Genomic DNA, 18,184 nt, shown 5'->3' with positions numbered 1-18,184 from the left:
CCTTCTCTCTTAAATCAGACTACAATTCACTGCTCCTTGAGAGCCCTTTCCCTAACGACTTGGATGATGATTCTCACAAGAGGAAGAATGGCAATATGCTAAGGAAATTTTTAATGGATCTCAATCTGGAGCAGAAAGAACGCACTGAGATTTTTGTTGATAGTCAAGCTACCATTTACATTTCCCATAATCCTGTATTTCATGAGAAAACTAAGCATTTCAACATAAAGTTATTTTTTCAAAGCACAGAAAAAAAAATTTGTGACTCTGGTTTACTGCAAAATTGAAGATCAATTGACAGATTTGTTTACAAAGTCACTTTCAATCAGCAAGTTTAAGTTTCTAAGGCAGAAATTTGGTGTTCACAGCTCCTAAAGCAAGGAGTGTAGGAATACATGCTTAGGACTGCTTATTGAGTCTAGGTTTAATTGAGTCAAGTTTGTTCCTTAATCTTAGGAGTTGGTTGTTATTTTTTTTGTTTTGTTTATTGTTATTTTCTTGGCTGATTTTTAGGCATTTTTTCTTGGAAGTTTGTTATTAGCTCCAAGTTTGAATATTGTAAAGCTATACAAAAGGTGTGTAGTTCTAATTTTCCCTTCAATCTACAGCAATTCACTTAAGTTTTCTCTTCTTTCTCATTTCAAGAAGCCAACAAGTCCTATATGTCCATAATGTGTTATAAAGTCTAACAGACATTTCTTTGCTATCAGGATTAACAGACTTTTTCAGTATTCTTTTAGGGTCTGTTTGGGGCAGCTTATTTGGTGCGGTGGCGTTTTGAAAACGCACCTGACCTGTTTGGGTAAACTACGTTTTGACAGCTTATGTGTTTTCTAAACGCAGAAAACAACTTTTTCACACCGCACTAGATGTAGGTGCAGTGGGAGCTTATTGGCAACGGTTCAGCTTTTAAAAAAAAAAAATTGCAAAAAATTGCAATAATCACTGCACCTAGCTTATTAGCAGATTATTTTTAATCAGCTTATCAGCAGATTATTCAGTAAGCTACAGCTGCCCCAAACAGACCCTTAATTTCACGATTGGATAATTCTGCTAGACCAATGGTCTGAGGATAATAAGTTGTGGCTATCCTGTGTTTAACACCAAATTTAGTTACTAATGTCCCAATCCTCCAGTTTCTAAAATGGCTTCCCCCATTTGTGACAATTACTCTTGGCATCCCAAATCTACTAAAAATATTTTTCTTAAAAAATTTTGCAACACTCCGAGCATCACAATGATGTAAGACTACTGTTTCTATTCACTTAGAAACATAGTACACAGCTATCAGAATATATAAATTCTAAAAAGATTGTATAAAAGGTCCCACAAAATCTAAACCTCACATATTAAAAATTTTAATTTCCAAAGTAAAGTTTAGGGGCATTTCATTTTTCTTAGATATTTTGTCTACTCTCCGACACTTATAACAAGTTTTACATATATATTGACATCCCTAAAAAGAGTAGACTAATAGAATCCTTATTGTAAAATCTTAATTGTAGTTCTATCCACACTAAAGCATCCTCCAAAGTCAGAATCATAACATTTTTGAATAATTTATTTGGTTTCTTCTAAAGATACACATTTTCAGATAACTTGATTCTTACATTTTTTTTATAAATATGGGTCATACCAAAAGTGAAATTTTGTGTCGTGAATAAACTTCTTTCGCTAGTGGTATGTTAATCCCTACGCTAAAATGCCACTAACAAAATAATTCACTATATCAGCATACAATGGAACACGCTAATCAATAAAAACTCTTAACTCTTAATTCTTTTGCTATAAAAACTCTTAATTCTTTTGCTATTAATAGCATACAGTTATTCGTCAAAATATTCACTAATTTCACTCTCATTATTATACATATTTTCCTGTTCCAGCCTCAACAGATGATTGGCTATCTGATTATCAAATCCCTTCCTATTTACTACTTGAAAGTCAAATTTATGCATCAGGATCATGTAATGAGCCTTGGTTTAGCATCATTCTTAAGAATAAGATATTTAATCGTAGAATGATCAGTATGTACAATACATTTAGTTCTGATAAGATAGAATCTAAATTTATCAAAGGCATATACTATCACTAATAACTCATTCCCAGTAGAAGTATAATTAACTTGAACTTCATTCAAGGTTTACTAGCATAATATATAACTTTAAATATCTTATCGTATTTTTGCTCTAGCACTGCCCCAATAACATAGTCACTCGCATCACACATCAACTCAAATGAAATCCCCCAATCAAGTGAAACGATAACAGAAGCGATGTTTAATTTTTCTTTTAGTAAATTGAAAGCATTTAGGCATTCCCGGTTAAATTCAAATAAAGCATATTCTCTAAAATATGACACGGAGGCTTCGCATTTTCGAGAAATTTTTAATATATCGCCGGTGGCAACCATCATCTCATAAAAAACTCTTAACTCCTCTCACTTTAGTAGGTGGTAGTTTAGCAATAACTTGTATCTTTGCTAGATCTACTTCTATGTAATTTTCACATATTTTGTGTACAAGCACAATTCTTTTCACAACCATAAATTCACACATTTCCCAGTTAAGCATGACTCAAATGAGGTTCCAAATATTGAGAAATCATCTATAAATACTTCAATTAATTCTTCAATTATATAGCAGAAAATGGGCATCATGCACATTTGAAAAATAGCAGGTGCGTTACATAGACCAAAAGACATCCTTCTAAAAGCAAAATTCCAATAAGGACTAGTGATAGTCTTTTTCTGATCCTTAGGAGCTATAGATATTTGATGGCATCCTGAATATCCCTCTAAGAAACAAAAACTATATCAACTAATCTATATCCGACATCTGGTCCAGAAAGAGTAATAAAAAATGATCTTTCTTGGTGACTAAATTTAATTTTTTATAATCAATACAAATTCGTCAATCAGTGACTAGTCTGGTAGGAATTAATTCATTTCTTTCATTAACAGCCACAATGGATCAGACAAACCCGTGCACAATAAAAAATTAGACAAAAAATACCAGCATCAAACCACTTTAATATTTATTTCTTTACTACTTTTATAATAGAATTCAATCTCTTTTGAGGATCTGTCCTGAGTTTGTGATTATTTTTTATTAAAATTCTGTGCATACATATTAAAGAGCTGCTTCCTTTAATACCAACTAAAATCCATTTCAAGAATTTCTTCTAATTTTTTAAAAATTTCATTAATTTTTCTTCTTGATCTTGAGTTAAGTCTGAGGATATTAGAACAGGTGATGTAGATAAATTCCCTAAGTAAGCATACCTTAAATGCATGGGGAGTAACTTCATCTCAAGTTCAGAAGGTTCTTCAATAGAATTTATGAGAGGTTTAAAACATTCTATTGTATCTAAAAGCTCAAACCTTTCTGAACATTATTTGAATCCTCAATAATCATTTCATTGGACTTATCTTGGGGATAAATATCATTTTCATAGCCCAGATCATGTTGTCCTGATTTCACTTCAAAATTTTCTCTAAAATGATTACAACTTAGATAATCAATTATATTCATTCTAAAACATTCATCTTTCTTTCCTTTAGTTGGATACTTCATTGACTTTAATATATTGAAAGTGACCTCTTGGTCATTAACTCTTATGGTAAACTCACTTTTTCTACACATCTATCATTACTTGTCTTATACAAAAAAAGGTCTCTTTAAAATAATTGAAATTTTTTTATCTTCCTTCATATATAATACAATGAAATAAACATGGAAGATAAATTTATCCACTTTCACTAGTACGTCTTCTATAACCCATTTTGGATAAGTGATCAATCTATCAGCTAATTAAAGCATTACAGTAATAGGAGAAATATCTCCTAAGAAAAAACTCTGAAAATTGATAGTGACATAAGGTTAATACTTACTCCCAAATCACATAAAGCTTTTCTAAAAAAAATTTTCTTCTATCGCGCAAGGAATAGTAAAGCTATCAGGATCTTTAAGTTTTTTAAGAAACTTTTTCTAAATTATTGCACTGCACTTCTCACTAAATGCAACGGTTTCGTGATGTACAAACTTCCTCTTCTCGGCAAAAATATCCTTCATAAACTTTAAATAGCTCGGCATTTCTTCCAGAACTTTAGCGAAAAGAATGTAAATGGTTAGCTTCTTAAATATTTCCAAAAACTTTGAGAATTGTTGATTTAGCTTCTATTGTCTAAACCTCTGAGAAAAAAAAAAGGCGGTGGTTTCTCTAAATTGATCCTAGTTGGAGAGAGAGGTTTTTCCAAGTCCTTCAGAATATTTTCTTCATATTTTTCAATTCATATTTTTCAATTTTCTCTCTCTCAACCTCGGTCTCTTTTTGAATTTCAGTATCTAAATCTCTTCCACTTCTTAGTTTAACAACTTTAACTTGCTCTTTAAAAATCTCTTTAGGGTTTATCTCTGCATTGCTAAAAAGAATTCACTGGATCATAATGCTAAGTGAGTTAGCAATTTACCCAAGTTGATTCTCTATATTTTTTTATCACAACACCCTAACTTTGTAATTGATTTCTCATGTGTAATACCACCTCGTCCAAAAATAACTTTTTTTCTTATTTTGTTGGTTATTGTTAAAATTTGAAAGATAATATGGTCTATAGTTGATACTAACTTGGTTATTCTAGTTTCAAATAGAATACCCTTGATTTTTATCCCATTATTGGTTTCCCCGACGAGAATTATTATTCCAGTTAAAGTTATGACGGTTCTTCCAACCAGGGTTATAATAGTTGGAATATGGATTATTGTGTCTATTGTTAATTGCATTTAAAATTTCAAATGATGACGATTGAGAATCAATCATTTATCCTAATGAATTTTTCTCAATTACTTGAGATATTTGAGTTAAGTTCATCCCAAACTAACATAACTGCCTAAATATTGTTGCAACCTGGAAAACAAGAATTGTGATTACATCAGTATCGTAAACACTTGCTACTTTTCTAGGATTTTACCCTTTCAGAATTTCTTCAATTAAAGAGTATGCTTCGTCAAATGACTTTGAAACTAGTAAAAAACTAGCAGCAGCGTCAATGATAAATCTACAAGATCCTATTTATCCATTGTAAAATGCTTGAATAATTAATTAATCAGACAGAGCATGGTATGGACAATTCCTAAAGAGTTCCTTAAAACATTCTCATGCTTCGTATATTAATTCACCTTCAAACTGGCAAAATAAGATAATATTATTTCTAAGCTTAGCACTTTTTGAATGTAAGAAATATTTAGCAAAGAATTTCTGAGTTACGTCACCCCAAGTTCTGATAGATCTAGGTGTCAAAGAGTATAGCCACATTTTAGTTTTATCCTTTAAGGAAAAGGGAAAAATCCTAAGTCTAACAGCGTCTTTTGAGACAATGTTATACCTAAATGTGGCGCATAATTCTAGAAAATTAGCTAATTGTAAGTTAGGGTCGTCAGATGGAGTTCCCCCAAACTAGTTGTTCCGCACCATTTAGATTATAATGGGTTTTAACTCAAATGTGTTAGCTTGTACGACAGAAATTTCTATACTTAGATAAATTTTATCTGTCGTAGGATTTGCATAATCCATTAACGGTCTCTGTAAATGATGAGGTTCATTTTCAGCAGTTCGATTGTCTAAGTTGTTATGTAAAATATTTGTCTAATTTTTTAATGTCGTTGAGGTTCTTTTTGTTTTCTAATTTTTCTAATTATTTTTTCTATTCAGAATCGTAAGGAACTAGTCCTAATGATCTTACACAAAGCATGTACAATTAAAAGATTCAACAAGTAAATAAAAAAAAACAAACAAAAATATTTTTTTAATTTTTAATAATTTTAATGATAATAAATTGTTTCACATAAAACACTCAAAAATATATATTTAATTTTTAGTAATTTTAAAATATTTTTAAAAAAACATAAAAACTACAATACGATTTTCCAAATTTAAGTCGTTTTAGTTCAACTAAAATCTTCCGAGGTCAACTTAACTGTTATGTTCCCGAGCAACGGCGCTAGAAAATTGACATGGTTCTGTTGTGCATCTAGTGAGAAACAAAATATTAAAATTCTTAAATATGTTTTATGAAATTTATAGTTTGAAATTTTTCCACAATTACACACTATGCTTTTATTTACACAAGTGCATGTATCGTTCAAGTAGTATAAGATTTCTTTAAAAACCCTGAATATCGATCCCACGAGAAAGATAAGGTTAACTACCATAACCTAACAAAAGTTCTGACCTACTATAATTAGTCAACCCGGAAATGTGTTTGTTTTAAGTTAAGCCTATTCAATTCTACAAAGATTTCACTAAACCTAAAGATTAATTATAAAGATATTTTACTAATTTAACTAAATAGGAAAGTTCAAGCTATGCGAAAAGTGTCCCTCCCCCTTGTAATGAAATTAGCATATATTCTAGGTGTAGATCAACTAGAATATCTAAGGGAATTTGTGACAAATAGGAGCAGGTATATTCTTTACTCTTTTCAAGTGCATAAAGAACCTAAGTTAACATAGAAGATTGTTTCTGTCTGTCACCCTAGAAACGTCCTAGTTAACCCCATTAAAATTATCTCCCTTTCTATTTACACAAACCTACAGATTACTCATCCTTCACCCTATAGATCAGTGTGATTCATACTAATTGTTAAATTTCATAGCCCTTCCGGAACATTATGGATTCACAACGAATTATAACAAATCAATTGGCCAAATTGAAATATAAATAAAGCATGAAGTAAAAATCCTCACAATGAATAATAAAATTTCATTTTAATTGAATCTACTTCCTAAGCACAATACTACTTCCTAACCATGATACTACTTCATAACAAAAGAAGAGAAAAGTAAACTATCAGAATTCATGAAGAACATACCGGAATTCAACATTTTGATTTAACTAACAAGGTCACAATATAAGAAATCCTCACTACAAAGCAAAAAAAAACAAAACAAAGGACTTATTTTATTCCCCGAGAATAGAAGAGAGAACTCCACCAAATATTGACTCCAAAGATCTCTTTTACATCTATAGCAGTTCTGTACAATTCACTCTAATTTCATAAAGAAAATACAACAAAGAAATGGAATCTCTCACTATTCCTCTCATTCCTTGCACTCTCTTTTCGTAGAGCACTTTCCTGTGTTCTCACATCTTCAGACACACTTTCTTCTAAGTTTCACCCTAAGTCAAAAGCCAATTCGTGTGTAACTGTTCAAAATCGACAAATGTCGTGGCGCCTAGGCGCGCCCAACTGCAGCGTCTAGGGACCACCTTCTCGGATGCCCCGCATTTTGAACTCATGCCTGGGCGCCAGTATGCGGCGCCTACGCATCATCTTTTATGTATTCTTCGTAAGGTCTAGCGCCTAGGCACCAAAATGTGGTGCCTAAGCGCCAGTTCTATACTTTGCCAAAAAAATCTCACTTGCCTCCTTTTTTTATATGTTTTCGCTCCAATAGATCTCAATTACTTTACCTGGTACACATAATAAAAACATGAAAATACCGTCCATTAAAGTGTAATATCATAAAAAAAATGAGTATTAAATATAAAAGTAAAATTAGCATACTTAGGACATCTCTGCTAAACCCTTCTCAAATAGCAACATTCCCCTCCACAGTCTCCGCCACCTTAAATCACTTCAAGATCCAACTTGAAGGATCTTTGTAAAGGGGAAGACGACACCCAAATCAATGATTTCAAAGAGAAGAGCCACCTTAATGGTGTTAGGGAAATCATTGTGGCAAGAGATATCAGAGTTCAAATTGTATTCTTCATATCGGAAGGATAACAACAATTGTTCTTCCTCTCCCACAAAGGTCTCAACTAATGGTGCTTGCTAGATATCAACCATTTTCTCGAGTACATTGCAAATGCTTGTCGAGAGAGAATCCACCTGCATCACCTTGGAGAAATCTTTGCAACGAAAGAGATCGTTTGAATGTTACTCCATGAGATGGAATAATAAGGATGATTGTTCTTCCACCATCACAGCAGATCTCAGATAGGTGGTTCCCCAACACTAGGGGTGTAAAAGGAGCCCAGTTTGAAGGAGAGTTCTAAGTTTGTGTTTAACTTTATTTGTTGTTTTGTGTTTGGAATTGTTCATCAACACGTGTTTGTGCGCAACTCATTAGATTTGAAATCAGTTTCGAACAAAAAAACAAAAACACAAATATCATAGAATTAACTAGGAATCAATGATAAATTCAAATAACATATAATTTATATATGAATACTTTTTACAGCCTTATCCACTGCAATCTTACAGTTAATATTGCTTACATCAAGGAGAACTTTGCACGGCATTTACCCAGATCGGACGCGAATCGAAAAGAACTTACTAGGATTTAACCGAGTACTAATTTTGTTTTAAAATATTAAAATACAGGAATCATTGCATGGCTAAACACACCAACCCAACTTTACGGCCATGCCATTTGATACATAAAATGGCTTGCTAATAATATTGGTAAACAAAACTATTATAATTATTGTAAAATGACACCAATCTGCAACCTGTCCCAACCAGGCCATCTGATTCTTTTTTGTGTGATTAAAATCAAGCAAGTGAACGCTCCGCCTTAAATAAAAATTATATTTGATGTACTTGAGCACACAAAAAAATTTACGCATGCATATTTAATAATTACATATATATTGGAGAAAAAAAATTCAGTAAATTTTACTGCACGCCAAGAATAATTAAGAATTATATAATTCAGTAAGAAGTTGCACTTGAAAATGAAAATATGTTGCATATCAATCATATAATGAAAAGATTATTTTGCAAGGAATACAAATAACGTGATTATTACTATTTATATACAAATAACATTTATTTTCAGCCACAAAAATTTTGATCAAAATATGCACTTCATTATTTACTAAAATTTGAATACAAACCGAATATATTTGGAACATACTAAACGATAACCCCAACCAATGCGCAATTTATTAAAATTTATAGATGGCGCCAAAAAACTTATTCAAGTGTATTAACATTTATACATAGCGCTGAAAGTCTTCATAAGGTACCTTAGGGAAACGCCACTCAACACATTGACAGAAATTAGAAAACATCAAAAGATGCGCATATTTAATTCCTAAAAAAGAGTAATAAAGCAAATCCCAAGTCAGGCGTAGACAATGAAAACAAATAGATATGTTTCAAGTCTCATTAGTAATGCAGGAAAGCAAAACAAAAAAACAAGAAAATTTGATGCTGCGAATTGCTTTTAGATATAAATAATGGTTGCAGGTCTCTGATACCACAATGGACTAAATTTTCATCATCTTTACGGGGAAAAATAGAGATCAATGACGCCAAACATGACTTCAAAATATTTAAAAACCGACTGCATGAACCATGAAATTGATATTCTGCTCGGCCTTCCACAATCGATATAGCTATGAAAGTAAAATTGATACCGCAATTAACCCAAACCACAATAGAGACGCAATTATTATTGTTGAAAATCAAATAAAAGTTACAAACAAAGGCTCTCAACATCAGGCAAAAGACACTCTAAGGCAAGGACATGATAGGTTGCGGGCCGAGTTAGCAGAAATGGGGGTTGGAAGGTTGTAGGAAGGGTATCAGCAAGAAATAGGCTTACGACTGGACAACAAACTGGGAAATTAGGAGGGCAGGTTGGAACACAGAGGAGATCATAGCCTAGATATGGATGGCAATGGGGGGGAGGGGCTGCAGGTGGCAGATCTGTAGGGGAAATGGGTTTTGGCAAATGCAACAGGGAGGTGGTGGCTGCAGAAAGGTCGACAAACAGGTTAGAGCAGGTTGCAGCAGAAGCTAGGATGACAGGGGGAATAGGTGGCTAAAGGAGGGTAGATGAAAACGACACAGGAGGTTGTTTTATGGTGGTTGCAACAATTACGGTGGCGGAGAAAAGGTTGTGGAAGATGAGAAGTTAAGAATAATCACTATCTCGAAGCGAGATACAGCTGAAGAACCACTCATCCTCGGGTACAGCCCTAAAAGGGAAAAGGACCTTGATGGTTTTCCAAACAGAAACCTAGAAAGAACTAACCCTAAAACAGAGAAAGCAACATATAAATAGGAGTAGATAACTAAGGGTACCCCCTTTCTCACTTGGGGGACAACCCTAGCCTCTAGACGAAGGATCAGCTGGCCCTCTTGGTCCAATTGGCTGAATCGGTAAAACAAGCACCCGGTTCAACCCCTCTGAAGCCCCGCATCAATCTCTCATGATAGGGGGATCTTTGACTTCATTTGTCGAAGTTTTTGGTCTTTGTCTGTTGTCCTAGCAGCTATTAGATCGTCCTGCCCACCTGCATTGTCTCCCAAAACATTAGAGGAGCTTTCTCCACACACGAGCATACATCCACATCAATCCGCTTTCCTAGGGGTCCACTACTACATAGAGTTGCGTCTGTGTGTCCTGAATAGACTGTTGAATCCTCTCAAAGTAATCCACGGTGAGTTCGACCTGCTCTGAAGTGAGAGTAACCGAAGCCTTCCCAATCGACGGTGGTCATAATGGCAAGGTATCGACCGTGATATTCTGAAATGTCTTGTCGTGATTGTCTCGTGTTTGGAGCTGGTGTCTTGGTCCCCAAGCATCCTTTGTTGTCACAAAAAATGGTCCCACATATGTTGCTCTGCTAAAAAGGCTCCTATGAGCTCAAGCTACGCCAAATGAAATTTAATGATGTGTTTCTCATCATTGTGAAGCAGATGTTTCTGAATCCATAGTGTTGAGTCCTACGGTCAAATTGTCACGGTCTCCCCAACAAAAGGTGGCAGTCATTGAGATCACGTCGCACTACACATGATCCTACAGTTGGTTCCCAATTGAAAACTCTACTAAGCACCTCCAATCAATGAAGATTTTGTTTTCCTTCTTCAGGCACGTAAGAGAATATGATTGTGAGTGCCTCTGAATCAAGAGACTCAATTTCTCTACCATCTATGTAGATATCACATTCTTGTTGCTCCTTATGATTAGATTGCATACCTTACTGTTCACAATGCAATGGGTGTAAAATATATTGCGGAGAAGCCACTTCGAATCTGTTCTTAGTCTGTAAAACCTGTCAAACCACGAGCATCTCGCCTTCATCAGGTGAAAGATGATGCACCTCACCATGTTCCTCAGTGTCTTCTCGTCGCTAACCTCCTCCACGGCGCCCTGCTCGGTAAACTCAGCTTGTCAGGCAATTGAAGGCGATGTGCCCAAATATGTGGCATTTGAAGTATTTTCTGGTGAGAATTGTGGTAGGTGTGCTACACTTCTCAGACTTCTCACTGGAGGTGGACATATTTTTATCTAAACCAATTTTCTCAACTTCCTGATGTGTGCTCCTGCTGGTGTCACCTACTTTAAGTGGTTTGCCTACTCTGTGTCTGCTGTCTTTCCACTTCCAATGCTAAGGCTTGGACATCTCCAAGCAACCAATAAGTCTACAACTGTACCACTTTGCTAATAATAAGCTTCAAGCCTCCCAAATAACGGGCTATGGTGTGTTCCTCTGGCTCTACCAAATCACAGTTCATCTGCAACTGGTCCAACTATATCGTGAAGTCCTCCATTGATAGGCCTCTCTGTTGCAGATGTTGGAGTCTCAAAAGCATATTAGCGGTAGTGAAGTGATAGGTATTTTATGTGTACAGCTTTCTTCATCTTTTCCCACTTGGAAATCTTATCATTGCTCTCTCTTCTCCTCTGCCTTCGAAAGTTGTCCCAACATAGAAGGCACTTTTTCTCAAATTTTCAAAGTTCACCCTTTTATCTTCTGACATCTCTTTGTACTCCAAAATCCTCTCAACTGATTACAGGCATTCAATAAAATATACATCCATACCCCCGTCGAACTCTGGTATATCCATCATTATTCTGAAATGTTTGTCCTCCAAATGGTGTCTCCTCTCTAGACCTTCTCTGATACTGGATTCCAAAAAGTCATGGCCTTCTTCATCGCTGGAATCCTCCCAATGGAAGGGGTTGAAATTCTCGTCTCTTTTGCCTCTTCAACTTTCCCTCTCACCATTGAAGGTAACTTTCTCATGGGTTTCACCATCCATCTCTGCAAGTCTTATTATATCTCTTCCCAGGTAGACTCGGACACGTACCTTCTTTGTAGCATGGCTAGGGTTTAGGGTTAGGAGGTGAAAGAGGGTCTAATTGAAGGTGTAAAAAATTAATTTAGAATTACTAATTTTGAAAAATGAATAAGAAATTAAATGTCAAAGTTTGTCTATGATTTAAAAATAGGAAAGAAAATTTTTGGTGGAGACAGCTTGGGTAGGGGAAGATGCTAGGAAACTTTGTGATAGGATTAGGGTTAGGTTAACTCTGCTACCAAATGATACCGAAGTTAACCCAAAACACAATAGAGATGCAATTATTATTGATGCAATTCAAATAAATATTACAAACAAAGACACTCAACATTAAGGAAACAACAACAAGCACAAAAAAATCCTAACGCAAGAACGGCGTGGTAGGTTGCAGTTCAAGGTAGCGGAAACATGGGGTTCGAACCCAAACCACAATAGAGTTGCAATTATTACTAATGAAATTCAAACAAATGTTACAAACAAAGACACTCAACATTAAGGAAACAACAACATAAGCATAAAAAAATCAGACAACGACGTGGTAGGCTGCGGGGTATCAGAAACGGAGTTGGAAGGGGCGGGCATGTGGGTTGTAGCGGGATGATTGTGGGTTGGAAGGAAAAGGAGGTTATGGCGTGGTCGGGGGGATCGAAGTGGCAACGATAGATGCAGCAGGGAGGCGGTGCTTGCAGCAAGGTCGGCAGGCAGGTTGGACCAGGTTGCGGCAAAAGCTGGGATGACAAGGAGGAATAGTCGATTAGAGGATGGTAGGGAGCTGCAGGAAAACGACACGAGATTGTTTTCCTATGGTTGCAACAATTACGGCAGCGACAAAGAAAAGATTGTGGGGAATGAAAAAGTCGATATAATAACCACCTGGGAACGAGACACAGCCGGAGCATCACTCGTCCTCGGATACAACCCTATAAGGGAAAATGATGGCGTCAACGGCTGTCCAAACAAAAACCACAGCAAAAGCTAACCCTAAAACAAAGAAATCAACTTATAAATATAAGTAGATAAACAAGGGGCCATCCTCCACCCCCTCACTTAGGCAGGTTGAAGCAGGTTGCAGCAAAAGCTGGGATCACAAGGAGGAATAGTCGGTTAGAGGGTAGGTGGCTGTAGGAAAATGACACAAGATGTTGTTTTTCTGTGGTTGCAACAATTACGGCAGTGGTAGAGAAAAGATTGTGGAAAATGAAAAAGTCAATGATAATAACCACCTAGGAACGAGACACAGCCGGAGCACCACTAGTCCTCGGATACAGCCCTAGAAGGGAAATGAAGGGCGTTGGCGGCTGTACAAACAAAAAACACAGCAAAAACTAACCCTAAAACAAAAAAATCAACTTATAAATAGAAGTAGATAACCAAGGGGCCACCCTCCACCCCCTCATTTAGGCGGCAGCTTCCCTAGACGAAGGGTCGGCTAGCCCCCTTAGTCCAATTGGCTGAACCGGTTCAACAAGCACCCAGTTCAGCCCCTCCCTTGCCCCGCGTTAAAAAATACTATCGGGATAAAATACAAACCAATTCAAGACACCAAAGCACAACATTGAACACCTCCTTTATGTTACGAAAATATTGGAATTAAACAAGGTTCGCAAAAGCTCAGAAGCATACAGGAAAATGATGGTTCTCAATAAAAACCAGTAAGGTTATCAAAGCAATATGGAACTCGCCTTGTGCTGAAGCCTCATTATAGTAGATATCAGAAGTTTGTCTCCAATGATCTGCCTCAACTTCTTAACAAGGTCAAGCCTATTTATTTTTCTTTTCTGAGGAAAAGAGAATGCAGTCATAAGAAATACACAAATATCCAAGTGTAAGAAAACTATAGACAATGAAAACCTATGTTAGATACCTTGAATTCTTCATAATGTGTATTAACAAGATCCATATCCTTGGCAGAAACTTTGGTTGAAATAGCAGCAAACAACATGGAAAAGGGCATCCAAGGAGATGTTGGCTTTGGAACTCTTCCAAATGCCGGGGCGTTACCTTGGAATTTCCCCACAGAAATTACAGGCAGATCAAAATTTTCTTCCTGAGAAAAAAAAAAGAACTTTTTCACCACCCTCATCTGTAAATCAAATGACCTCCAGCCTCTACTTTCACACATTGCTAACTATCAGTGAAACAAAAGCCAACCAATAAGCAGCAAAATGCCTATGTGAACTACTAAAATTTCACATACAGGAGAAAGGGTTCTGCCGCATTGCTGAAGAAAATTAGGGGGCGGGAGCGAGAGAGAGAGAGAGAGAGAGAGAGAGAGAAACCTTCAAAAGTGGGGCAGGTGAAGAACCATTTGTGACTCCAGACTCATTAGATACACTTTTTCTACCAAACAGATGCTCTGCAGGAAAATAAAATACCAATATCTCCCTAGCCATTAAGATTCCAAACAAATTAAATTAAACTTCCCAATATATCATGAGAACTACCTCTGGCTTCAGCACCCAGCTTAAAAGTCAAAACACACTCTGGGTAGATGTGAGTAAGCACATTCATGTCCCATATGACATAATGTTTTGGTGCTCGAAAATCATCCACACCACTGTCAAAATTCTCGTTGCTAGGCTGAAACTGTTTAGAACCAGGGTAAACAAGTTCCACATTGCCCATGATGACTCGACATAGCATCATATAAGATAGCCCATTTTCATCCACATCTAAATAGGTAGCACTGTGGATAGCAATCTGTGAGCAACCCAAGTTTCTTGAAAGCAAATCATTAGCAATTTAGAGAAATATAACAACAAAAACCGAGGAAATCAAGTATTGACTACAGAAAAGCAGAAAACATGACAATTTTCACCATAAGGATCCAAGGCCAAGAATATTTTAAGAATTTGATTGCCGATCTAGCAATTAAGGTTAGTCAAAAGAAATGAAACCTCACCAGATACTGGGGCAGTTTGCTGGTGCAAGATGAACACCCAGCCCATATATGCTACCTCGCATTGGCTTTTCAGCCCTCATAACTCCATGCAACATAATGTCTTCTACAGCAGATTTTGTGGCAGGCAGCCATGCATAGCGTACATTAGCATTATTTCGAAGACTTTTTGTCTTCTCAATCTGCTTTTGGAAACTATGAAGGCGAATGTCTCCAAAATCATCTATTATAGGAGTTCTTAAGATGCTACTTATGTCCTTAGCATCGACATAAGGTGACATTCCAGAGAGAAAATATTTCTGGACAGGACTAGAAACAAGCTGAGAGTTGTCAGGTCCAATAGCATTCTTTTCCTCCATTGTTCCAATACAAGATACATTGTATGGGGCGAGAGAGCATGGTTCATTTTCACCCACTGTTTCACCCACCATAGCCAAGCACTCATTGTCAAAGATAAGCTTTCCGCTCTTAGCTTGCTGTTGCTTACCCTTGGCACATTCTGAGTTTGAGCTTTCCGCGGCACTATCAAATGTTTCAACATGGGAATCCATTTCTCTTGTCCCATCTACCACACAAGCAACGTGAACATTTTCTCCCATGGAGAATCCATGGGAGGCGCAATATTCAGGGTACTTTTCTGGAAAGAAGCATTTTCCATGCTCATCAATCCATGCAACTGGCTTGCTGCGACCTGTCATTGCATCTATATGAAGCATGTGCACGAAGTCCAGTAAAAACTGTTGGTCCTGATAAGTTACCTCAATAATGGCCCTCTTTGCTTGGAAGTCATCACGTACCAGACCAATGATACCCGCATCAAAATCTATCCATTCACTGTCATGGTAAAACAGCAGCCGATTGGGCAAGCCACTTTTCATGAAGTTGTGGTACTTTTTAACAGTCAGCATTTCAGTTGAAGCTGATCCAGCTTTAATCAAATTGCAACATGTGAACCGAGAGTGTTCGCCATCATATTGCTTAATTAGCTGTTCATGGCCACCATCAGTAAAATTTAGTGCAGATGGTACTCTTTTCCTCTTGATTTTGTTCCGCGAAACTACAACCTTACCCAATACCTTTGCGTTCAAAGCTTCCATTTCTATTCACAAAAGAAAACCGCAACCAAAATCGAACACTTCTAAAAGAGCTTGTCTCCACTAAGCCTGCTTACTAACAGTTATTTACAAACTTAAGCAACTGTATCCAGAACCCATATTCAAGAATGTCAAGAGCTCGGTAACTCTGGACAGAAAGAATTATCAATAAAAACTAGTGGGATATGAAATATAACAAAATGAAATAATAATTTAAAAAACAGGGTTCATGGAATAAAAAAAATTAAAGAGCAACACTTAACACCAAGCAACAGTTAGGTAAGTTTTGAAATCATATTAATAAACACTAAAGAAAATAACCAAATTAAAGAGTTCAAGTAAGATGACAAGGCAAAAACATATCAAGAGGAATGCTATAAATCATCCCATGTCATTCCTGGATAGAATGACGGGACATGTATAAGCTACTTTCATGCATGCCCAAATAAGTAACAAAAAATCGAGTACATTAAGATCAGCTACAGTTAGAGTAACCGAGTTAATGTTTAGGCATTCGGTATATGTGACAAAAAATAAAGGCATTTCATAACTTTTTTGTATGGTTACCATAGATGAGCAAACATGCATTAGAATACACATTACTACGTCAAATATTTATCAAGAACTTGATCTTGCAAGAATAAATTAATGAAAAACAAATTTTGAACCCAAAAGACAATGGAACGTGCTAGTGTCTCAGCTTAGCACTTGGAAGACAGCTGACATCACGGAAACAATATGTCCCATTCAACATGCAAGAGAAATAAACAATTCATGCCACAGAAAATCTATATAAATCAAGGAAACAAAATTTACCAAATATAATCACATCATTATTCTTCTCCCGAGACACAAAATACTAGTAAAATTAAATAATATAATGAAATATGTGATGCCGCCCCTACCAAAAAAAAAAAAGAACAAAAGGTGATTATCAACTACTATATTTAGAGCAGCACCAAATAACAGGCATGCAACCTGGGGGCGACCGTTGCTTTTTGGAGAAGCAACTTCACAGGTGCTTCCAAAAGCTGCTGTTGGAATAGCAGAAGTCTGTTTGGATAATCTGTTTTGCTGCAGCTATTTCTTATAAAAAAGATTGTTCTGCTTGTATATACGTAATTTATCTAAATGACTTCAATTTTCAAAATAATTACAACAGAATAACAAAAACAGGTCCAACAATATAGAAAACATGTTAAGAGTCTAAATTTCTTTGATACATCATATCGTAACTCAACATTTCAGGCATAAAGCCGCAATAATAAGAACGAAAAAAATAACTAATAAGGATATAACAAAGTTCGACTTCATTTCCAAACGATCAAGCCTTCAAATTAATTGTCCACAATTTCCCTATTTGATCACTATTTGGAGCAAACTTATCCATATCATCAGCCCAATGAAAATACATGCAATCTTCATGTGTTCTATTTTTAAGACAATAATAAAATCTCGTCGCATAGCTCACTGCTCTTCTTGATGTGCACACGGAACATTACATACCAAAATAGTTGTACATGGCTCTTGAAGTACTTGATGACATTGAACTCATTTTTTCTGTGATTATAATTCATTATAGTTCTAATTGACAAAAAAAACATGATATACAACAACAACAACAACAACAACAACAACAACAACAACAACAACAACAACAACAACAACAACAACAACAACAACAACAACAACAACAACAACAACAACAACAACAACAACGGCTACATAAATCTTTTTTCTCCATTGCGTCCTATTTAGTGTCATATTTTCATTTAGTTCTAGTAAATTAAGATCATTTTTAATACAATAAGCCCAAGTCTTTCTAGGTCTACCTTTGCCTTTCTTAACACAAGGCGAATTTAAAACATCTACTCTCCTAATCGGATCATCTAATGGTCGACGTTTAATATGACCAAACCATCTAAGGCGACTTTCTCTAATTTTGTCTGTCACAGGAGCTACACCAACCCTATCACGAATATATTCATTCCGCATTTTGTCTCTAAGTGTAAAGCCACTCATCCACCTAATCATTCTCATCTAAGCAACACTTAACTTATTATTATGCTTCTCTTTTAAAGGCCAACATTCA

At 35.9% G+C, this 18,184-nt stretch overlaps 1 protein-coding gene across 4 annotated transcripts in view; it reads right to left on the bottom strand.

Moving 5' to 3' along the window:
* LOC110020739 (inactive poly [ADP-ribose] polymerase RCD1-like) overlaps nucleotides 1-18,184 on the bottom strand; it is a 56,174-nt gene that overhangs the window by 9,141 nt on the left and 28,849 nt on the right. For all 4 annotated transcript variants that reach the window (XM_020718942.1, XM_020718943.1, XM_020718944.1 and 1 more), the window contains 5 exons: nucleotides 15,002-16,240; nucleotides 14,544-14,785; nucleotides 14,379-14,455; nucleotides 13,964-14,146; nucleotides 13,782-13,877 (listed from right to left, as the gene is read on the bottom strand). In XM_020718942.1, the coding sequence (XP_020574601.1) occupies nucleotides 13,782-13,877; nucleotides 13,964-14,146; nucleotides 14,379-14,455; nucleotides 14,544-14,785; nucleotides 15,002-16,095 (1,692 nt within the window). In that variant the 5' untranslated portion in view covers nucleotides 16,096-16,240. Of the gene's footprint in view, nucleotides 1-13,781; nucleotides 13,878-13,963; nucleotides 14,147-14,378; nucleotides 14,456-14,543; nucleotides 14,786-15,001; nucleotides 16,241-18,184 lie in introns of those variants that run through there.

This window comes from Phalaenopsis equestris, unplaced genomic scaffold, assembly GCF_001263595.1.
Source record: "Phalaenopsis equestris unplaced genomic scaffold, ASM126359v1 Scaffold000107, whole genome shotgun sequence".
NCBI classification, from domain to species: Eukaryota; Viridiplantae; Streptophyta; class Magnoliopsida; order Asparagales; family Orchidaceae; genus Phalaenopsis; species Phalaenopsis equestris.
The sequence above is the reverse complement of the archived record's forward strand: the minus strand, read 5'-3'. Positions and strand labels throughout refer to the sequence as shown.